This window comes from Akebia trifoliata, chromosome 8 (genome assembly GCF_017979445.1).
Source record: "Akebia trifoliata isolate Shusen 1 chromosome 8, ASM1797944v1, whole genome shotgun sequence".
NCBI classification, from domain to species: Eukaryota; Viridiplantae; Streptophyta; class Magnoliopsida; order Ranunculales; family Lardizabalaceae; genus Akebia; species Akebia trifoliata.
Genome location: NC_141382.1, coordinates 41,161,087 through 41,177,105, shown reverse-complemented (window position 1 = coordinate 41,177,105; position 16,019 = coordinate 41,161,087). Strand labels below are relative to the sequence as shown.

General features: G+C 36.2%; 1 protein-coding gene across 2 annotated transcripts; it reads left to right on the top strand.

The window, feature by feature from the left end:
* The first annotated feature begins 512 nt into the window (after positions 1-512).
* LOC147396853 (protein cornichon homolog 2-like) lies at positions 513-15,640 on the top strand. Of its 2 annotated transcripts, XM_086452115.1 has the most exons (5): positions 513-646; positions 720-874; positions 8,345-8,526; positions 12,408-12,530; positions 15,240-15,640. In XM_086452115.1, exons 2-5 carry the CDS (start codon positions 800-802, stop codon positions 15,307-15,309), a joined length of 450 nt encoding a protein of 149 aa, XP_086308241.1. In that variant the 5' UTR covers positions 513-646; positions 720-799; the 3' UTR covers positions 15,310-15,640. The 2 variants fall into 2 exon arrangements, with proteins under 2 accessions (XP_086308241.1, XP_086308239.1); XM_086452113.1 differs by having other exon boundaries at positions 595-874.
* The last annotated feature ends 379 nt before the right edge of the window (positions 15,641-16,019 follow it).

Sequence of the window (16,019 nt, the reverse complement as noted above, 5' to 3'; positions counted from 1 at the left end):
TTTTGTGTTATGTGTGATGTTTTGTTTATGTTGAAATAATAAGTATGTTGATATTTTATTTATGCGTGCTATGTGTTATACGTGATGCTTTGTTTAATATTTATTTTGCTTAGTTTTAAGTTTTAACTATTTTAATTTTAGTATTGAAAATAATAAGTATGAAAATCGAGATTCCATTTCGAACCAAGGTTGATTTGGATTGGTTCGATTCTATAGGGTAATTAGATTCGTTCGATTTCAAATTTGTAAAATTGATCATATTTGATTCGATTCCAATTTTGTTAAAATCCGAATCAATCCGAACCATGTGCAACCCTAATTTTTATACTTTCTTTCTCATTTTTTTTCTTTCTCATTTTTTTCCCCTTATTTTTAACGTGTTTTCAAAGTTTTACCTTACTGGTTTAAATCTATACTCCCACTTTGTGACTACGTATGGTCACAACAAAAGGTTTGGCCATGATAATATAAGCCCTAAAGATTTTGCCACATGGCATTTTTTTGAATATGGGATCATCGAATAGTAAATGAACACGGGAGCATACAATCATTATCTGGGGACTCCATGACTAGATGGTTTTTCCTCTTAGGTCCTAAAGGCTACAAGTCTATGTCACTATAAAATATAAATCCGCCATTAATACAGGTCGAAACTTTCCATTTCTTTGTTTCCGATTCTCATATTATTATATCTTGATCCGTGTATCTGTATTCTGTAGTTGATCAGATTAATATATGTTTCGAGTTTCTTTGATTATTTGAGAGTTCGAATGGTATTTCTGTGCTTCGATTGATCATAATGGCGTGGGAATTGATTCTATGGTTATTCTCCTTCTTCGTCGTTATAGCCCTCCTAGCAGTGACCGTTTATCAGGTATTTCCAAACCCTAATTCAAATCTAGGTTCAAAAAAAGAAGAAGCATGGCTTCTTCTTCTCTGTGTTTGATTTTGTTCGTGATGTTCTTTCCTGTAATTCGTCTTCTTGTCTACACATGTTTATTTATTCTACTTGTTAGGAAGATATGTTTTTAAGTTCTAGTTTTAAAATCTTCATCTCCGTTACTCATTTTATGAATAATTTGTTTCTCAACTACCCAACATTCAGCTCTAGAAAGAAATTCTGATCTTATTATTTTATTGCAAAATATGAGTATTTATTAATCACTTATAATTCATCAAGTGTTCTCCAATTTATCAATCCAAAATTAAATCTACGGGTCATATCCACACCAGTTTCTCCATCTATATGGGTTATCGAACCTAAATAACAAAAGTGATCCCTTTTAAGGTATTTATTGCTCCTTAGTCTTACCTCATATCTTACATTAGGAGCATGGTTTTAAATTTTGAATGAGACTTTTCGGAGGCATTAGAGTGAGATTTCCACTGTGACCGGCACATTAAGTGATTTGTCCGAGATCCAAGTCATCTCAGTCACAGACTAATTTCTAAGATTTTATTCACAGTTAACATAAATGCAATCTTTAATTCATATCGAGAGCAAGTGACTTGAATATTCTTAAGATCTCTAAATTAGGAGACATCAAATGGAAAAAGAAAGAAGAATCAACATGCCATTTTATAGCCCTGTTTCTCTTCGTTGTTGATTTGTGAAAGAAGATATCCTTCATTTTCTCTATTGAAATTGTAGAATCTATCATTAAAGTAACCATAGAGAGAGTAGGAGAAACCACGATTAATATTAGGGTTCTGTGTTTTAGATGTTTCTAGAGTTGCCAAAAATTTATTGCAACTCTGAAATGCAATAAATGCAATCTTTAATTCATATCGAGAGCAAGTGACTTGAATATTCTTAAAATCTCTAAATTAGGAGACATCAAATGGAAAAAAGAAAGAATAATCAACATGCCATTTTATAGCCCTGTTTCTTTTCATCGTTGATCTGTGAAAGAAGATATCCTTCATTTTCTCTATTGAAATCGTAGAATCTATCATTAAAGTAACTATAGAGAGTAGGAGAAACTACGGTTAATATTAGGGTTCTGTGTTTTAGATGTTTCTAAAGTTGCAAAAAATTTATTGCAACTTTGAAATGCAATAAATGCAATCTTTAATTCATATCGAGAGCAAGTGACTTGAATATTCTTAACATCTCTAAATTAGGAGACATCAAATGGAAAAAGAAAGAAGAATCAACATGCCATTTTATAGCCCTGTTTCTTTTCATCGTTGATCTATGAAAGAAGATATCTTTCATTTTCTCTATTGAAATCGTAGAATCTATCATTAAAGTAACTATAGAGAGTAGGAGAAACTACGGTTAATATTAGGGTTCTGTGTTTTAGATGTTTCTAGAGTTGCCAAAAATTTATTGCAACTTTGAAATGCAATCTTTAATTCATATCGAGAGCAAGTGACTTGAATATTCTTAAGATCTCTAAATTAGGAGACATCAAATGGAAAAAGAAAGAAGAATTAACATGCCATTTTATAGCCCTGTTTCTTTTTGCCGTTAATCTGTGAAAGAAGATATCCTTCATTTTCTCTATTGAAATCGTAGAATCTTTCATTAAAGTAACCATAGAGAGAGTAGGAGAAACTACGGTTAATATTAGGGTTCTGTGTTTTAGATGTTTCTAGAGTTGCCATAAATTTATTGCAACTCTGAAAATTGCTAGTCAACTTAATGTTTCTCTCTTCAGTCTTAATTCGCTTTTCCTTCAAGGTATCTTTGGAATGAACGAAAGAGTATCCCTTTCTCCCAATCTCATTCTATATTTTATTATATAAAAGGTTTGAAATGGTTTGACTCGTACGAGGCGAGTTGACTCATCCAAGACATCTAGGTATCAATGGGTGCCCCAATAGGAGATGAGAAACTAGGTTTGATTACAATGATTAGAAGAGTTCTTACTAAAATTCCACCATGTATTTTATTTCTTGGTTCTACTCATCTTAAAATCATTTATTTCTAAGATAATACCTTCATAGTTTTATTTTTGAATTTATTCATCCTCTAGTCTAGTTTCTACATCATTTGAAATTAATATTCAACAAGGGATCTCTTCTTCGTACGAGCAATTAGTCCATCATTACTTTTATTCTGTAGGGACTTAGGGCTGATCCCTAATGCAAGTTGTAAACTATCTTCTCATCATCAACTATTCTGACACCACTTACAACTCTAAGATATGTGTTCTTAACCCACCCATGGGTTGCCTAAGTGGTTAGGGCGAGCACGTGAAGTGTGGGTTAGGCGCATGTCACGAGTTCGATTCCCCTCTTGGGTTTTTCTCATGATTTAACTGGGGGACCATGGCGGTGGGTTGCTGTGGTAGTCCTCCCCGAGATTAGTCGTGGTGCGTGCAAGCTGGACCTGACACTCGATTAGTAAAAAAAAAAAAAAAAGATATGTGGCCTTAATTATGTCCATATATTCATTTGGGGTTTCTTTTGGTCCTAATAGCTACCATTAGCTCTAACTATATAGAATTTAAAACAAGCCATGCCCAGTAGTTAAACGGAAGAATATCATTTAGATTTTTTTTTTGTAAGTATAAATTTATTAAGAAGAGAAGAAAACAACTACAACAACGGCGATCGAGATGACCGGCCAAAGAGCAAGCAAGCACTAATGACTACAAAGCAAGTCCCATCTAAATACAAAATCCTCAAAACACACGCCTTTAAAATCAGGCCACAACTTACACCAAAAGAACCTAAGATGTCTAGGATGATCTCCTTTGTTGGAGTTTCCAAGCCTTTGAAGATCCTTCTATTCCTCTCCAACCATAGCCCCCAAGTAGTAGCAAACATAAGAAGTCTCCAAAGGATTTCATTCTCCCCTCAAACATAGACAAATTCCAACTTTGGAAGAGAAAGAGAGCGTGGAATTGGGGACCACACAAGAGAGGAAGTTTTGCAATGGATTAGGATGTGGTCCACTGATTCGCCGTTCAAGTTGCAAAGGAAACAAAAATTAGGAGTCACAAAACCCCTACGAATTAGGTTGTCAAGAGTGGGTAATTTGTTGAGTGTCGCTAGCCAAGCAAAAAAAAAAAAAAACGCACCTTAGAGGGAACCTTGGTACGCCAAATGAGTGTTGTTGGAAAAATTTCGAAGGAGATAGTGGAAGCATGCAATCAGGGGATAAAAGACTTAACGGTGAAGATATTACTTTTCATACGAGTCCACTCTCTACTGTCATCTTCCACTAGTGTCCATTGGGCTTGATCAAGGTGAGTTGTCAAGTCTGCTAGATCATGTAATTCCCAATCATTGAAGTCTCTTCTAAAGTTCAGATCCCACACAGGCTCGACCCCCTCAAGGTTCAAGAAGGCATTGCACGACATTGCTTTTTTGGAGGATAGCTCATAAAGCCTCGGGAATTAATGGCTTAGGACTGAAGCACCACACCACCAATCTTCCCAGAATCTCACTCTATTACCTTTTACCGTATTTTCTAATCTTGACCTTCTTCTAGTCAAAGCTGTTGTTTCAACCCTTGTATCTTTCACCTGGTCATGAAATCTTCGTCCCTTTGTTCTTGCTGAATCTCTTCCTTCAAAACCCAATTTATTCGGACCACTCCCCAGAAGTTTATTGAGCTTGATTGGAACCCTAATTTCCTTGTTATCTCCCGCCGACACCCTAAGGATAAGGGTTGGGGTTCTTTGCTTGCCTAAAAGGATCACACCCAAAGATACTGCTATTGTCGGTAGATTACTCAAGAACCACTCATACGTCTCCAATTCCAATTTATCTCTAAAGAGCTCATCAGTTTCCTCCGAAATGGCCTCAAGATCCTCTGGTAGGTTAAGGTCTGCTATCTCAGCCTCATCCCCAATTCCTGTTTCAGCCAAATGCCCATCTTGAACCATGGCAGAGTAGTAGCCTTCCTCCCGCAATACTAGACTGTTCTGAAAGGGAACAACATGATCTATTGACTCGGTTGACTCCACACAATCAACACCCAAATGGACAATCCCTTCCAACCCCGAGGGAGAAATACTCGTACTTGAAGTAATATCCTCCCTGTTAAACAAATCACAACAGAGATTGCATAGCCTCTAGGAAGATCTAAAGAATGGAAAAAAAGTACTAGACAAAAAAGAAAGAGTTCGACCAAAGGTGAGTGGATTTGAGCACAAAACAAAACTAAACCCAGTTGAAGTAAAGAGGAGAGTGGTTGATCTGACCTGTCTTCGAAGAGAATGGAAAAACCCCTAGAGTCAATCGTTCTTTGTTAGACCTACCTCAAGTCGGGTTGAGAGTAGATCCTTGAAAGCTAAATCCGAATGAAGCCTGTCCCAAACCTTCCGAACTGGAATCAAATAGTGCCCTTGGTGTTTTTCAATGCTTCGTCATCCTTCAGCTATCTCTGTTGCAAGGTCACCAACCCAGTGTCGCCCATTACCCTGCAAGTTGCTTTGTTTGGTGGCTGTACCCTCACTGTGACAATGCCGACTTCAAAACCTAGGACTTCTGTTCGGCTGGTTCAAGATTTAACGCTACCGAATGCCTTGATGGTGACTGATTTGCGCTTGAGATTTTCGGCCCAGTCTTTTTAACCTAATAGAGTTTGTGTGTTGCTCCACGACTCCCCTTTGCCTTTTTGAAGACTATGGGCTCTTTGGGTCGCCCCTTGAATCTTGATTTGGACACTCCCAACCCAAAACCTCCCCCTTGATCCTGCCCAAGTTTGTGTTTGCTAGCCCTACTGATATTTACTCAACGTACCTCTTTATTGGGCAAGAGTAGTGGTTTTAGACTTTTGTCCGACCCATTTCTCCCGCCACGTGGCATACATTTGAATACACTAGCAAATTTAGACTTGATACCTCTGAACTCTCTAGGTGATGATAAGTTGGAGTCAAGTCACCAGCATACGTGGATGATTTGCGTGGTGAATGAGGATCAAAGTTGTGTGGTATTTAATGAGTTGTCGAGCCACGCCAGGTGTCCTTTTTGAATACTGACTTGCGAGATCCCAATTTGAATTTCATTTTGAATCCTTTTTGACGTCCGGAATAAGATACCTCCACGTCTTCTTTAATATTTCTAGGCATCATCTTCCCCGGGTCCAATTGAAGAACCTGGTTTTGTACCTCCTATGCTACTTCTAAATCGGTGGTAATAGAAGCTTGTATACCCTTATTTTCATCCAAAATACCCTTGACGAGATCAATAATGACCTCAAAAATGCAATTTCCGCAAGAGATCCTCAAGCTTCTCAGAATTCTAGTTGTTGCGAAACCTACTATAATCAACGCTGCATAAATCTGTGTCAGGTTTGTTGTGGACTCTTCTATCTATATTAGGCCTCCCAAAGGCTTGGCTATTGCAGAGAAAGTCGCGTGGTTCTATAAGAATATGGGTAGACCACAAAGCCTGACCCAGGATCCCTCCACAAGCCTCTCCTTAGGGATCACACTTTGACATTGCGTACTAGCTTCTCATCGAGATCAGACCGTCCATGAACTTTATGGTTCCCAGAGCACAAAGGCAAGATTGAGCCTTGATGCTCTTTGGGATGAACACCCATGACCTATGATTTGAGCATAACAGTCTGCCGGGAGAGCAGGCCATGTTTTCTAGGATCACATGAAGGTCTGTAGCATTAGTAATATCAACCGAGCTCTCACAGATTACACCTCTTTTCCAAAAGTCAAAACCATGATGTTTCACCTCCACTACCCCACTAGTGCCACCTAAATCGAAACATCTATATTCCTCCTGATGCTTTGGCTTATATATCTTTATAATAAAAAAAAAACATAAATTTAAAAGTAAAGCGTACATGTGTCATGAATACCCAATCTACTCGTAAGATAGTAAATAAATTAGCTTCCCTCTTTCTTTTCTTTTTCTTACATGGAAAATAACCGAAGCATTTTCACTCTTTTTTTTACCCTTCCATGTCTTACACGATCCTCGGATCACAGCATTTGTGACTTACACAACGTACGTCGAGGCATTCTCACCATACCTGGGTATTCACTAGCACACATACAACTGAGAACTCGTTCTTAGGATTTATCATCCAAAAACTATTACATTTTCGATTAAACATCCATTTTTCAAATTAGAAAAACTACCTATCCTTTAAAATATTTTCAATAATGGTAAAGCCACTAAATTTTAAATACCCAATTAGTTTGAAAATTACTTAAAATCAATGTTTAATAATAAAAGAAATGTTATAATTAGTTTGAAGTTCACACTACTTACAATTAAAATTTTCTTTTAACAAACAATGACTAAACTTGAAATTTGGAAATCTCCTAGGGCGTAGCCAAGATTTTCTTGTAGTGGGGGCAAACTATAGTTAGTGGTACAGTTGAAGAGCTTGAAGATGAATGGTTTTGGGGAGAAATCCAGAGGTTTTTAGTTGTAAGTTTAAGAAAAGGATATTTAGGTCATTTCCAATTAGCCAATGAGAGAAGGGCCAGTTAAAAGGCAATGTCATCTTCAAAAAATTGAAAGGGAGGAGGGACAAAAATTGGAGGGAGGTGAGGGGGTGGGGGCAAATGGGGAGGGAGGTGAGGGAATGGGGGCAAATGGGGCATGCAATTACTTGAAAATACATGGGTATCTCAAAGTTATGTGGGGGCAATTGCCCCCTACTGTCTCCTTACTAGCTCTGCCCCTGGAAACCTAATTATATTTTATTAACATTTTAATCATATTTGAATTCATAAAACTAATATCAAAACTTAATTCATTTTTTTACAGAACAACCTAAATCAAAACATTCTCATCCCATGTATGATATAAATCATAAAAGGAGAATAAATTAATACCATGAATGCTTTTCAAATAAACATAAAATTTAGAATCAATAGCATTCTAATACTACGTACACTTTTCAAACCTAAATCATAGCATTTTTTTTATCTCATGTATAATGAAAATCATAAAATTAAAACAGACAAATACTATTCATGCTTTTCAAACATGTAAAACTTGCGAGGTAATTCACAATGTTGCGATACATGATTACTTGGATAAGTTTTACAATGTTGTCCTGAATTTGTTACTTGTTTTTTGGTTGGTTAGTTTATTAAATCCTCTTTCGGGTGAGGCTTTAATGATGATTATTTTAGTTAATCTCTCTTGGGTTGTATGCTGATCCAAAGGTGATTTATTATGTTATGGTATATATCCATTTTGTCATATTGGCGAGAATCCAAGACGGATTTAGTTGTCTCGATATAATTAATGTTTGGAAGTTCTTGAGAAAATTTATCTCCTTGATCTAATGTCTTGTGCATTCCTCCATGTCTAAGAGGAAATTTGTTCTTCACATTTAACAGCTGCATATAAGTATTTCACATGATTGTTTCTCTTCTTTGGTGCTAAAAAATGTTAATTGTTGCTGCAGCTTATTTGCCTAGCAGATTTAGAGTCAGACCACATCAACCCTTACGAATCATCATCTCATATTAATGCCTGCGTCATCCCGGAGTTTGTAATGCAAGGAACGATATGTGCTATTTTCCTTCTGACATGGCACTGGTTCATGTTCCTAATATCAGCGCCTGTTACTTACCATCATATAAGACTGTATGTGTCATTGTTTTACAATCTGTGAGAGTTCTTTGTTGTTTGCTTATACAAAAGGGGATGGCTCCTGGCGAAATAGTTGTGTTGCTTACCTATCAAAAAAATAGTTGTGTTGCTTTTCTGTTATTGAACCTCACCTAGTTCTCTAATAATAAATACTTCCTTTGGTGTTGGACGAGTTGCATTACTTTAATTCTCTTATTTTTATGGTAAATTCCCATGTGAACTTAGTTTGTGGTAGGAGTTATTAATGATAGCAGTTTCTCTTTCTTTATTTGTGCTTATATTGTTGGTTAAGCTTCAAAGCCATATGATATTTAAAAGAATATGCTATGTCGTTAAGAACATTAACATTTGATAGCATTTGTATGAAGGCACCAAATCCGGAGGTAGGGTTTAAGGTTTTCATCCTTTTTTTAGGCAAAGCAAAAATTTCATCCTAAAGCATGTAAGGCCAACAATAGAAATTTTTTGTTGCACATGGTGCAAAAAAAAGTGACCAACATACCCTGTAGACCATCATCAACCCCCCTCATATATATGTCATGTCTTATGTTAATTCCAAGAACATTAAGATGCACTCTCACTACTTTGATACATATTCTTTTTGGTCTTTGTCTTACTCTTTTAGAACAATGTTTCTATTGCTGTACTTCTCCACATGTGATCTATGCCATGTACCTTTTTTAGTTTATGTTCCTCCTACCAATGCTGAAAAAGTCTATTCAAGTATATGTGCACAGGAAAAAGACCTCTGCAATGCAAAATCCAACATTTCAGCCTTCTACACGTTTCCATCATCTGAAGGGAATCTTCCACTCTCAATTCTCTTTGTGATTTAGATTTGTCTATTGTTGCTTGGAAAGGTAGACAATCTTGTACTCAGCATCCCATCACTCAATTTGTTTTCTTTGACTATCTCTGTTCTTCATATTGTTAGTTTTTTTTGTCTCTTTCTACAATCTCTTCCCAAGATATATCAGAAAGCAATTTCCCATCCAACATGGAGGAAGACAATGATGAAAAAGCCTATTCAAGTACATATGCATAGGAGCGAGACATCTGCAATACTGCAGGTGTAAACTAGTTTAGTTGTTAAAGTCTTTAGGTGATAATACTTGGGACCTGGGTTCAAATCCTGCCAGCACCAAGTTACTGAATTCATTAAAATCAGGCGTACTGATAATAAAAAAAAGACATCTGCAATACAAAATCCAACATTTCAACCTTCTACACAGTTTCCATCATCAGAGGGGATTCTTCCACCCTCAATTCTCTTTGTGATTTAGATTTCTCTATTGTTGCTCAGATAGGTAAACAATCTTGTGCTCAACATCCCATCACTCAATGTATTTTCTTAGACTATCTTAGTTCTTCGTATCATTAGTGTGTGTTTTTTTTCCCTACATTATCTATTCCCAAACCTTATCAGGAAGCACTTTCCCATCCAAGATGAAGGAAGGCAATGGAAGATGAAATGTTTGTCTTGTGTTCTACATGTACTTAGGAGTTATTTACAACTTGGACCAACACAGATATAGTTGGCTACTAGCATATGTTTGCTATAAAGTATCAACCTGATTGTACTATTGACTGATTTAAGGAACGGTTGGTGGACAAGGGCTATACATAGATCTATGGAGTCGATTACTTTGAGGTACCTCTCCCGTGGCTCAATTTAATTTTGTTCATGCTCTTGTATTCGTTGGGGTTACTAAACAGTTGCCATTATACCAACTTGATATCAAGAGCATTTTTGTATGGTTTGGAATGAGCAAGTTTAGATGGAGAAATCACTAGAGTTCATTGTTCAAGGGGAGATTTGAAATGTACGCGGGTGGAAGAAAGCAATTTATGGTTTCAAAGAGAGCTCATTTGCATGATTTGAGAAATTTAATAAAATGGTGATAAAGTTTGGATAATACATAAGTCATGCAAACCACTCAATTTTTAATTGTCAAAGTACGTCAGGTTTAGTATTCTTAATTGAATATGTGGATGATTTTATTCTCTCTGGCAGTGATGTTTATGGGATGAAGTTACCATGCAATATCCAAAGTTTGGATAGCAATGCAGGAGCTATTTCTGAAAGAAAATATGTTACCAACCTTTTTCTTGAGACAAGGATATTTGTAATCAAGCCTGTAGATACTCTGATTGAATCAAATTTACATTGGGATACCGGAAGACAGTGATGTATTTGAAGATAAAAAGTAGTACATGCGCAGGGGCCGATTTACAGTGGGGGCACTTGCCCCCACAGGAATTTTCAAAGTCTATGGATTAGTGAGCTATTGCCACAGATTTTAGCTGCAGATAAAAACAATCTTTCACTATAGCCCCACAAAAAAAAATTCCACTCTTAGTTGCCCCCACAACTATGCTGTTTTTTTACTGTCCCCACAAAAAAATTTCTACTCTTGGTTGCCCCAGGTTGGCAAAATTCTGGTTCCGCCGCTGTACATACGGGCTAATTGGGAAACTTATATATCTAAATGTCACTAGGTCTGATATATCATTTGCTGTAGGAGTTGTTAGACAGTTCATGCAGAATCTCAAAGAGTGTCATTGGGATGCAATATATATATATATATATATATATATATATATATATATAATTTTGAGGTATCTAAAGGATGCCCAGGGAAAAGCTCGAGTATCATTCACATGGAAACCTTGATAGTTTTGCCTTTTTTGCAAATTGGGCAGGTTCCAAATCTGATAGATGTACTTTAAAAAAAAAAAAAATCTAATAGACGCTCTATTACCTGGTATTGCCCATTCATTGGTGGTAATTTGGTTTCTTGGAGGATTAAGAAATAGTCTGGTAGCTATGTCGAGTGCCGAAGCGAAATATTGAGTTATGGCTCATACTGCATTTGAGTTGATGTCGTTGAAAACTCTTATATATGAGCTTGGTTTCGTAGAGAAGCCTATGAGTTGGAAATGATCCTCAGAAGGCATCTTTTCTGTTAGGTCTTTCTGCCAGGAAATTGCTGGAGTGAAGCCTGTAGTGTTTCCTGATATGAAGATTTGGGATACATACACTCCTTCCTAGGTTGTTTTTTCAATTGATATGCCACATTGGACAAAATATTGACCATTTAGCATTTGATTGGTAGGATTTAGCCTTTCTCAACATGTGTGCCTTATGCATGGTTTCAGAGGATACTGTCATTGCCCTTCTCATGGGAAGTTTGGACCAAATTCTTCATGTCTTTTGGCATCTTTTGAATGATTCTTGGAAGTATTTGGATTTCTTCTTGGGAAATGGGGGGATTTGTGCAATCTACTCATTGAAATGTGCTCATCTCCATGGAAGGAAATGAACCACTGAGTACTTCAACAAGGAAGTGGATATAAGAGATGGTGATGAAGATCGAGGAAGTTTTGTATTCATGGACATCCATTTTACTGGATTTCAGAGCCTTTTTTCTTTAAGGAGTTTTGTTTAGACAGAAGAGTTTGGCCAAAGAGTAAAGAGTCAGTGTTTACAGTGTATTTGGAGGCCGTGTGAAATGCTCTCACATCCTTTCCTTTCTTTTTATATCGGTGATCCTTTGCTCTCTTTTTTTAAGAGTTGCATTGGTATGTCAATTGTATTGATAATTAGCTTTTTTGTCTGTCTAACATTTCTATTTTTCTAATTTTCTTTTCAATGTTATGCTTCAACCATGCCTTCTTCTTTATTGTAGTTGCCTACTTTGGACGAGATTTATGTCATATTTTCATGTTCCTGAAAATTGAGCTAAGAACAATACCCCTCCATAGAGGATTTACAGCTACTCTATATTATAAAATTGTCTTTCAAAATTTAGACGAGCATTATATTATGTTGTGTCTTCAATGGTCATATCTGGTTTTTAATGTTTCACTTTCAGGTATATGAACAGGAAGCATCTTATTGATGTGACTGAGATCTTTAGGTTACTTGATGGCGAGAAGAAGTATCGAATTATCAAGATCGGACTTTACATGTTTCTCTTCTTCATGGTCATTTACAGGTCTGCTTTATATTTAATTTAATGCAATTAATATCCAAATTTTTTATGTTGGTTCCATAAAAGAATTTATTTATCAAAAAATAAAAATAAATAAATTGCATATTGGTCATCTTATGCTTTATTGATTATGCGCTTACTGAAGGTCTTCCCATCTGATCATGAACATAATATTTTGTTTATGTTCCCAGTTTTCTTTAATAGTTACTGGAGTTTGTTCGTGTGCCTATGGCACGGGGCATCCTCTTTGGGGCTAAGGGGGGTAAAAACGAAAAAGATGAAGTTGGATGGGTGTTATAAAAAATATAGTAAAAGTGGGTTAAAGGGGTAAAAGAAAATATAGTTAAGTTAGGGGGGTGAAGGGCATCCTCTTTGGGGTAAGGGGGTAAAAGTGGAAAAAAATAAAGTTGGAGGGGTATTATTAAAAAAAATTGAGGTTAAGAGGTAAAAGAGGAAAACCAATAAAGTGGGTTAAAGGGTAAAAATTAAAGCTAGAGGAGGTGAAGAGTAAAGAAAATAAAGTGGGCCCCACAAAATTGGAGTTTGGTGGGATTTTTGTCCCACACAACTGTAGCGTATGGGACGTTTATCCCCCGCAAACAACTGTAGCAAAGTTGACACCACAGTTGTGTTTTATTATATAGATATATAGATATCTACCTTTCTGTGATTAGTTGCATTAGTGTATTCTATGCTTTGCATTATACGTTATTATATTTGCATTGAATAATAATTTCTGGATTGAACTATGTAATTCTCCCGTGCAGTTCAAAGTATAGTCTCAGAAATTTAACTTTTCTATCTTTATTAGCATCAATATTTAACACTTTCAATATTCATTGACCCTCGAGATGCTGACTAGGAAGTTCTGGTGCAAAAATATGTGCACGGGCAATGTTTTGAAATTCAACCTTATTTTGGTTGTTTTGAGTCAAGTTCTGCTAATTAAGCTCATCAATGAGCCCAAAAGTCAGAGCAAAAGGTGGATTTCTTGTGGAAGCAATTTGAGGGGAAGGCGAGGAATTATGAACTTGATTTGGGTAGTTAGGAGAGAGGTGCCACATTTCACAGTTGTGGTCCATAGACGTTTAACAGCTTCCGTTTGTTTGAAAAATTTGAGCCAAGTTCTGCTAATTAAGCTCATCAATGTGCCCAAAAGTCAGAGCAAAAGGTGGATTTCTTGTGGAAGCAATTTGAGGGGAAGGCAAGGAATTATGATGTGGAAAGGTGCCACGTTTCACAGTTGTGGCCATAGAAGTTTAACAGCTTCCGCTTGTTAGAAAAATTGAGGCCTTCACATCATCAAAACAAGGATAGTATAGTAATACTTCATGAATCTAAAAGAAACAAATAAATAGTGGACATTCATTGTTGCCAATAAAATTTTATCTGCAACAAACAATAAGAGCCACTATTATATATGGAGCGAAATGCTGCATAATCAAACATGTAGAGAAAATGGAATGTAGCTGAAATGAGGAATTTATGATAAATGAGTGAGTGGCATGAATGGAAAAGGATAATAAGAAATAAGCACATTTGAGGAACCTAAGGGTAGCTTTAATATGTGATAAAAAAAAAAAAAGCCGAATCATTTGAGATGGTTTGGTCATCTGCAAAAGCTTATCAATGCAACCAGACTGAAAGGACATGGTTAAGGTGGTGAAAGGAATTTCAATTATGCATTAATGGATGATATGGCCCTCCGTAAACTGGAGTGGAAAAACAGTAGTTGTGTAGTTGAACTCAAATAGTTGTTACAGAGCTTGGTTGATGATGATTTACTGTTGAAGATGATACTAAACATTTTGAATTAAGAAGATATCTTAAATTATTGGAAAGAACAAAAATGTTTGCACTTCTAATTAATTACATCCTAACACAACCCTAATTAACTGAAAGCTAGATAATTTATGTAAATAAAGGAAATGAACTTGTACTGAATTGAGGATTTCTCCACCCTGAACGTTATACGGCTGTTACCGCTCACCTTTTTGGCGGGGTCGATTGGCAAGGGAAGGGACATGTGTGGGTGGGGCAAAGCTGGATATTTCTTTGTCTAAATTTAAATGTTTAACTGATAAAATAGATTGAAATTTTAACAACTCAATGCAACCATTTATTGCATTGTTCTAATCTCACTATCCTTAAATAAACAGTGTCCTTTGTAAAGGATTTTATACAATCTTCTTTAAACCATAACCTTTGTCCATTTTTTTTTTCATTGAGAGGTAGAAGTGTAGTGTAGAAAACCTCTCTGAGATGTCATGTGTACAGAGAAAAAATGGTCCCTGATTGTTGCATGCAGGGGCGGATTTACAGTGGGGGCACATTTTTAAAATTTAGAAGGATGTATGTGCTACTGCAACTCATAATCAAGGCGGAAAAAAAAAAAAAAAAAATTCAGTGCTTTGCCCCCACAAGAATTTCTAAAATTTATAAGGTTCTTAGTTGCCCCCACGTAGACAAAATCCTGGCTCCACCCCTGGTTGCATGTTCAATTTTTTTCTCTACTTCCAAGGTTTGTGAAACTTGGTTCCATGTCCTACAAAACTCCAAACGTGCTTATGTTTCCATATCTGAGTTTTGGTACTTTGAAGGGAGTGGCTTTCCTGCTCCTCTCTATCATGTTTCGAAAGGAAATATTTTGTTTTGAAATCCTTTAGATCAACTTTTTCTTTCAGAAATGTGAAAATGGTTGATCTTCTGCAGGCTTGTGGCAACTGCTGTTACCTCATTTATTGATGAAGATGATGGTGTGCTTGATTCTGGAGTATTTTGAAACCCGATTCCTGAGAAATTTGGCAATCATTCAAAGCTCTTCCTCTACTCGCTTTGCTTGGTTATTTCTCAGCAACTTTTAAGCTTATAGTGACATTTCTTTTCGAAGATTCAACTTTTGAATACACTGGTAAGCAATGTAACCCAAATTTATGTTTATAGTAGCCCAATTGTTTGCTTGCTTAACCATTCTCAATTTTTGCGAAGTGACAATCTCAAATTACTCTAAATCAAGGTCAATGTTTACAATCTCGACAATTTTTTTAGCAATCCTAATGACTAGATCAGGAGTTTATCTCCACCATACCATGAATGGAATCATTCTTGTTTTAGTGTTTATTTCTATAGTAGGCTTTTTTTTTTCTTCATGTGTCATGGAGACCATCACCATCGAATTAGTTGTTTCAACTCATGAAAACCCTAATTGTTTTTCGTTAGGAGTCTTTGTGTGAGGACTAATTGTTTTTGCCCTTGTTAGGTCAGTCATCTCGACTGGCTGTTGTTCATTCCATTCTTCTATTTTCCAAGAAATTTATACCTATAAAAAAACTTAATTGTCAGATCACCAGTACCAGTCCAAAGCCCGCGATCAATTGCCTCTGATGCAACTTTACCGTAATTAACACTGTTCTGTTCTACCGGATATAATCCAACTTTGTCAATGACTTATGCTAATACAGAATCCATGTTTGACTCGTCTTTGATAATAAT

Excerpts from the sequence above, each read along its gene's own strand:
- LOC147396853 (XM_086452115.1), top strand. The coding sequence starts at position 800 with ATGGCGTGGGAATTGATTCTATGGTTATTCTCCTTCTTCGTCGTTATA. Across the intron at positions 8,527-12,407 it reads ACTTACCATCATATAAGACT|GTATATGAACAGGAAGCATC; the intron begins GTATGTGTCATT and ends TTTCACTTTCAG. Across the intron at positions 12,531-15,239 it reads TTCTTCATGGTCATTTACAG|GCTTGTGGCAACTGCTGTTA; the intron begins GTCTGCTTTATA and ends GATCTTCTGCAG.